Source organism: Sinohyriopsis cumingii, chromosome 1 (assembly GCF_028554795.1).
Source record: "Sinohyriopsis cumingii isolate HCF-2022 chromosome 1, ASM2855479v2, whole genome shotgun sequence".
Taxonomy (NCBI): domain Eukaryota; kingdom Metazoa; phylum Mollusca; class Bivalvia; order Unionida; family Unionidae; genus Sinohyriopsis; species Sinohyriopsis cumingii.
In genome coordinates this window covers 5,668,381-5,676,293 of record NC_142961.1, presented here as the reverse complement: position 1 = coordinate 5,676,293, position 7,913 = coordinate 5,668,381, and the positions used below count along the sequence as shown (strand labels likewise).

The 7,913-nt window shown below is 35.4% G+C and overlaps 1 protein-coding gene across 2 annotated transcripts in view; it reads left to right on the top strand.

Annotated features, from left to right (window-relative positions):
• Positions 1–913: 913 nt before the first annotated feature.
• LOC149806352 (histone acetyltransferase KAT6A-like) overlaps positions 914–7,913 on the top strand; it is an 84,693-nt gene continuing 77,693 nt past the window's right edge. Inside the window, exon 1 of one of the 2 annotated variants that reach the window (XM_089951905.1) lies at positions 914–1,624. In XM_089951905.1, coding sequence (XP_089808031.1) covers positions 1,052–1,624 — 573 coding nt within the window. In that variant the 5' untranslated portion in view covers positions 914–1,051. The remainder of the gene's footprint in view (positions 1,625–7,913) is intronic. The other variant, XM_089951895.1, reaches the window with a different exon arrangement.

Below are 7,913 nucleotides of genomic sequence, written 5' to 3'. Positions count from 1 at the left end.
TATTAAAAGCATCTCCTATGACAAATTAATGGGTAGGTAGGTAGGTAGTGTAGCAACAAGAGACAAATTTAATTTAAAATTCCCTATTATCTTATGTCATTGACAATACAGTTTTGAGGAATTAACCGAGTTTTTAAATATTAAATGGTCATTTAAGGTATGTATGTATGTATGTATGTATGTATGTATGTATGTATATATGTATGCTTGTATCAGTTTAAGCTGCAGATATAAAACACCAAGTACTCGATCTACAACTTTTATTATATGGCTCATTGAACAGCATTGAATATATAAATTCCACAATTTGATAACGATTATGAGATAAAAATGTTCTAAGCAGCACGGTAATAAATTATTTACAAACCATAAGGACATGTATATATATATTTTGATCCAATGAATGTTAAGGCGGCGTAGCATACTAAACATGAGGTATCGCGTAGTTTGCTTACCTTTAATTTCAAGTACAAATATGCTATAACGATAAACATACATCAACCTTGCTGACGGCTAATTTCAAGGAGAACAGAGAAGTTAATAAGATTTTATCCATATGCTTATATATTCATTGTAAACTCATAGTTAATCTTGTAAGTAGGACGAGCATGTACACATGTATCTACGTCATCTTTCCTGGTTTGCCTTGTACATTACAGCTTGGTGATATTAGCTGTCCTATTTATTTTACATTTACAACTTGTAGTGTGATAACAGTAAGGGGCTACACATGGGTTTAATCTGGATAGCAATATATATGTTTGCAATGTTCGTCTTTCCCGGCGTGATCTCAGCGTGTACTGATTACTATTGACTGTATTTTCTTCCTATTCACGTTAATGCGTGATATACCATACTATCGTCATAATAAGGTTACTCAGCATGTACATAAATTGCCAAGCCCATAATGCAACTTTGTGCGTCGTCGCACATGCGTAGTAACACGTAGTCACTTGTAGCTACACCGAACAATCAAGGGCAAATTAACTTTCCGTTTCGTGTGCGTTCTTGTGCCGAAACAAAAGATTATTTTCACTGGAATAATGTAGTCATGACTTCTTCTGTGCATAAAGATAGAATTCTCCGTATTATTGATCAACTTCGCCAGAGGAAGGCGCGTCCTGACATGGAACGTATCTGCCACATGGTGGCGCGTAAATACGGCCTGAGTTATGCAGATACGGAGACCTACGTGGAAAAGTTGGTGGATTCAGGCGCGCTTATTAAAGTTGACTTTAAAGGCAGTATTAGCTATAGAAATGCTTCTAGGTTGAGGAAAAAATCGTATAGAGTCAACGTTTTGAATTCTAGCTCCGCTAGTAAACTTATCCGTGATGCTGTCGAGACACTTTGTAAGGACTCTGTCCTTGGCGCTAATCCTAGAGATATTGAAAACTCGATTCGGAGAAAAAAATCGGAAGACGGGGATGAGGGAGAAGATGATGAAGATACATTCTTGTGTCCAATGCATATTATTCTTCAAAGAGAAGTTGAGGCGGGGCGCTTAGAAAAGCTGGACAATGGTAACTACATTATCGCCTTACAGCCCGCCAAGACAAAAACTTCCGTCGTAAGGAGGCTGCATAGCGTTGTCACGAAAAGAGGACGTCCTCCAAAACGGAAGGTGCGTCTAACGGGATATATATATATATATATATATATATATATATATATATATATATATATATATATATATATATAAAAGCAGTTTAATTGTAAAGGTCTATTAAGCTGAAGTTTTTAAAAGCATTTTTTCATAACCTTTTGATTTATTCGTGATGCAAGGTAAATGAAACAGACGCATTTACAATAACTCTGAGCGTCGCGTTAGTCCTTTTTTGGTACAATTCTATAATTAGGTACAATTCTATAAATAGGTAAGATTCTATTATTATACATATCATTTGCTACAGTATTTATTCAATCACGTATTTACCATCAAATAGTTGGACCCGCCAAACATGTCTCTATATATATATTTCGTAAAAATGCATTCACATTATTTACGTATTTACTCATATCGGAAACCCAAACTTACTTTGAACAATAATTCGTCTACATGAATAAAATATTATATGCGACATAATCCTATAACAATATAAGAGGAACTCCCTTCTCCCGAATCTTAGAAAATGAAGGAAATTTTGTATGCCTGTTAAACTATTTAACATTTATACTTTCATGCATAGACACATTAAATACAGTAAATGTCAAGACAGTTATACATACATACATACATACATACATACATACATACATACATACTTTATATCTCTACTGATGAACTTTTCATCATCGCTGCGAAGCATGCCACGCTCATAAGCCATACACAAGCTGTAGAAATCCTTCCAGTATCATTTCCCTGTACACTTTAGTCAGATCCATACTCCTTAAACATAAATTGATTTTGTCTGAATGTTTTGCACAATGAATGGATTTACCACGGCATATTACAAATACACGTCAAAGTGTGATATCAATGCCAATAAATTTGTTAGGTCGCAAAAACATAATTAAAAAGTTCAGTATTCGTTCGCATGAATGCGTGTAGCAGCGTGTTTTGACTTTGCCTTCAGTATTACAACTAAATACTTTAGTAATAGTATTTTATCTACACTCCCACAACTCCCTATAAAAATCAACATTTCACGTATCCTTTTCCATTGTTTGCTATACACCGCCATTTTGATTCTCAGCTACATCCAGATTATTGTTCATCAGAGAGCTTGACATAGGTGTATGCTTATTTGCTTAGTCCTCCTTATCTATTGATCGATTTTATGTATTTTCAATTATCCATTCCGTAGATATATATATATATATATATATATATATATATATATATATATATATATATATATATATATATATATCGAACACCAGCCAACAATGTTTGTTAACATACGCTTTTTATGTTATTGTCAAGTGATTGTGTCACAGCTTAAAATACTACAAGTGGATTTGGTTTGCTATGCGAGAGTAACGTGGGTTAGAGCACTTCAGGTTAGCTACATGTAAATTCTTTAAGAAATGACCACTGTCTTATGTGCAAGTCAGATAAACGAGCTGATGAAATATATACATTTGTTGCTAGTCTCAGTTGGGAGATAGCTGTTTCTTTAGTATAGAACGCCATAACGACGGTGCAAATGTCGGCGTAATGTGGCTCTTAAGGTTGATGATACCAGCGAACCCCCCAAAACCCACTGACCATTATTGGGTCGACACATAACCTTGCACGTGCAAAAACTCGGAATCAATCCTGGGACCGCAGATGTGAATAGCGAACACGTTTCTTTCGGGTATTCATGCATGCAAGAAATGTATTTAGTTATAATACAGTTTAACTCGAAGATAAGCGCTAATACGGCGTGTAATTGAGTCTCAACTATCGACACAGCGGGGTCATATGTCGTGTTAAAAATGTTTTAATTTATTTTGATTAGTGATATTATTTGGTTTAGTTAGGATTCGTATCCATTTTCAATCTCTGATATATATTTTTCTGTGTAAAACTATCGCGGTTGTCAAGACAAGGCGGATTCCATTTTGTGTAACTGGTGTTTTTGCAATCGACAAAATGTTGGTGGGAATGTGTAAGACAATAAATAGCGTTAAAAACCCAGCAATTGTACATTATTAACGCGCGAAAGAAGTAACATGACGTCAGTATTGTTTTGTTGTACCCTATTAAAACTCCACTAATATATGTTGTATTGGTAATAACTATTGCAACACATACATCCCGAATTCGGGATATTTCATTTGTCCGTCGCTTGCAATTCTGTTTTAACTCATGAATATGTGATTGTCATTTATTTTTATATAATGCTTCTGTGCACAGGGTGAGTGGGCGAGCTAACCCCCTCCCCGCTCCAAAATTAAGCGCGAAACAACCGGAACGTTACCTATAATAGGTCCTATTTTTTTTAGTTAGCTAAAATTATGACTAAAAACGCTTTAGGTGCAGGAGCTTTCAGGGACATCGCTCCCTGGATCTATACCCGGCGTTTCATTTCACAGACCCCTTGGCTATTTGTGTATGCACCGCGAAGACACACACACACACACACACACACTTTTGATCCTTACCTGGTGCAGGACTTTAATTCCCTCCTATCTTATACGGAATAGAACTTATTATTATAGAGAGATTATTATTGTTATATTTTTAATAATTTAAGATACCTTCAAATAATATTGATAAGTGGCGAAAAACTTTAGTGTTATTGTTCTTAAAACTAATGTCATAAGTGTTATCCAGTTATCATAACTAGATTAAAAAAACCCCCCAAAACAACAGCATGGAAAGAGCCATACCTATACAAGACCTATTTAAGCGATCCAGATCACTCAAGTAATACTTAGTTCGTACGTATGCATTATTTATGAATGGAAAACTATGTACATGTATGTATTTATGTATGTACATAACTTTACAAGGTAAAAATAATAATCATTTAAATTTTGAAGTTGGCATTTCATAAAGAGCAATGAGACCATCGTGATGTCTCTTAACATGTATGTATTTATGTATGTATGTATGTATGTATGTATGTATGTATGTAATGCTTATTCTACATTAATACGGTATCTCCCTTTTTGGGGTGTCGAAGTTGCACAGTTAGTAGAGCGTGAGACTCGTAATCTAAGGGTCGCTGGTTCGATACCCGTCCAGGCCATCCCTGATCGACCGCCTTATTGTGTCCATGTTCAAGCGACAGCTCTTATATCCTCGGCATGATAATGACAATAATGTTTTAAAAGCACCAATACGCTAATAAAATAAAATAATTAAAAAATCATTAAAGCTAACTCTTTACTTTCTCCAATCTTATGAAACTGTTAAATATTCCTTTGAACTCGTCAGTTGCTACCCCCCCCCCCAAAAAAAAAAAAAAAGATTCTCCAGGTGAACAGTTTTACCGCCATTCCCACTACTTTAATTTTGCGTCGTTTGATCAATGTTGTATGAAAGCGATCCTATTACCATTAAATTACCGGTCGTAGAATCAGGGTGTGCTAGTCTTTCTGGTTTGTAACGGGAAGTACTGTATCGAATCTTTGTAAACCGGATACTTTAGATCCGGTTGAATTCCGCTACGATAAGCTTTCTTTGGTTAAGGAATGAAGCCAGTGTTTTAGTGAAAGGCATGGTGGTGATTATGTATTTTTCTTAAGTGCTTTTATTGAAGATACATACGCTGATATATATATATATATATATATATATATATATATATATATATATATATATATATATATATATGCGTCGATTTATGATAAAATTTACTACGGCAAAGAAATTACTCCACTTAATGCTTTTTAGCAGTTAGCAACTACGTAAATTGGAAAAGGAAACCTGCAAAATTAAGCATTATGCAAATAATAGCCAATCTGGAAGTAATGACACAATTGGGAAGTCAAACCAATGTACAGAATATAAGTAGTGAACTAGATAAAATTAAAGCTAGAAGGGAAACGAAAGCTTAAAAAAATCAAATTCTGGAGAAATCATTGGTACAATAGTAGTAAAATGTTCCAGTGAATGACAACTGTTCATGAATATACATTGTTAGTAAATATTGTACTTAGAATTTAAAATGCTGCAATTTCTTCAAATGACAGTGCTTTGTGGTCTGGCGTGTGCCGTTCAGAATATAAAACGGCAAATTATTTGCACGATTCTGTATTTCTGATTTGCCTCTGTTCGATCTTGGGGTCCCGAGTGGCCGAGTGGTCCAAAGAGCTGACCGTTACGGACCACTTCCATCTCACATCTGTTTGCGTGGGTTCGAGCCTCGGGCTCGGCCAATGTGAGTACGTGAGAAAACTTCCATTAGCTTCTGGTGGGTCGGTGGTTTTTCCGGGAATTTCCCGGTTCTTCCTCCACCATTTATACTGGCCGCTATGTATAGCCTATCTTGTGCTAAATAATGGCGTTAACCCCTACAACAACAATAACAACAACCGTTCGAGCTTTAATAAAACGTTTACACGCAAGGAAAAACATTTATAAACATATATTTGGTATTTTTGCTGGAAATGTTGTTAACCGTGTTGCCTTACGATTAGGACCTGTTTGCTGAGAGGACTGGTGCATTGGAGTTGACCATTTCCTCCTCATATCTGCTTTAGAGTGAAAAGTTCCCAACAAGATCTGACATTTTATTTAGGATTCCATTAATACTTGAGGCGCAGTGATGGGTCCAGCTATACCATTTTGGGGCCCCCGCCCTTACAGTTGGGAAATTGTTGTGAAAATGAGGATCTTAATGAATTAGTAACACACAGGATTGTAACCTTATATACGTCATCACTAGTACTGTTTGTTTCAATCTAATTTCATAAGTCCCTTATGTGGGCATGTGAGAAAGCTTGCTAGTAGCTTCTCGTGGGTCGGTGGTTCTTTCCGGGGTTTTCAGGGTTCTTCCTCCACCATTAATACTGGCCGCCATGTATAGCCTATCGTGTGCTGAAAAATGGCGTTAAACCCCACAACAACAACAACAACAACATAAGTCCCTTTATTCTTGTTTTGTGGTGCAGTTCCCTTTTAAATAGTTGTTGTAGTAAAAACTGGTGTTGTTGTTTCCTTAGTATAAATTGTTGTTTTTTTTAAAATTGTTCATAAGAAGTTTTTAATATGAACAAATTTGTCTGTTTATTCATCTAACACACATTAAATTAAGACTAAATGATAAAAAGTTATGTTATTTACAGGTGTTATTGGAATAGAGGTGCTATGTGTTCACATGGCACCATTAGTTAGTGTCACATGGAGTTAAAGTTCCTTGTTTTTAAGTATATGATTCATGGTAACATACTTACCAAGCATACACAAATCAACAAACTAGAATAGTTAATACTTTTTTAAAACTATATTCCATTTTCACTAAATAAAAGCATGAAATAGAATGTCATATGAAAAATGCGTTTCTGTGTTTCATGTCAGACCAGGCATATCTTGTCAGATAAATCTCGGGCTATGTGTGGAATATAATCATTCTAAGCACATGTTTTTATCGACCATTAGCAGTATGCACTGTCAACTATTACAACAGCTAGTCGACACTTGATTGTGTTATTTCACTCAAGCGGGCCCCAAAAGGATAAGTTCGTCTTGCATTGATTTACTCCCACCCCACTTTGTTTCAATAAATGCGTAATAATGAAATGTAAAACGTTGACTTTGGTGTCTGTGTTCCCCGTAGGTTGGGGGGGGGGGGGACAGAATGTTAGAAATAGAGGTCTTTCGTTCATTAGTCAATTTTGGTGCATATTTTATGAACACAAATGCTAAAAATTACAATGCTATTGACTGAACTCTTGTTCGGAATTACGGACATGAGTCCTGAAAAACATGAAAAATTTAATTTTTTTTTGTCGTCCAGTCTGACCCAAATCATGACTTACTGTGTATATCCAAGTCCATTACAGATAAAATAATCATTTTAAAAAAATCATCATATAAACAGATGAAGAGTGAGCTTATGGTACGGAAAATGTTGCCGATTTTCCGCTGTAACATCTTTTCAGGGTAGCAGATTTTTTTGTTATACAGCATCTTTAGTGAAGCGAATTATCAAAACTTTTAATATTTGTATAACTTGTAATAATAGGTCTGCATCATCTTAGTATCCAGACGTGATAATATGCTACAACATTGGTCTAAAATGACTATGTTGAACATTCTTCACCCTCTTCTGTCTATTTTCGCCATCTTTTCTTTGTATGGTTGGAGAGGTAATTTCGTCCAGAAATATGGGTAAAGCTTGGACCCTGACATGTTATAACTAAATCCACTTACGACAAGATTTGTACGACAAGATTACACTTGGCAAGGATAAATATACATATCTAATATATATGAATGCAACGAAGGACTAGGTTCTGACAAGCAAAACATTCCA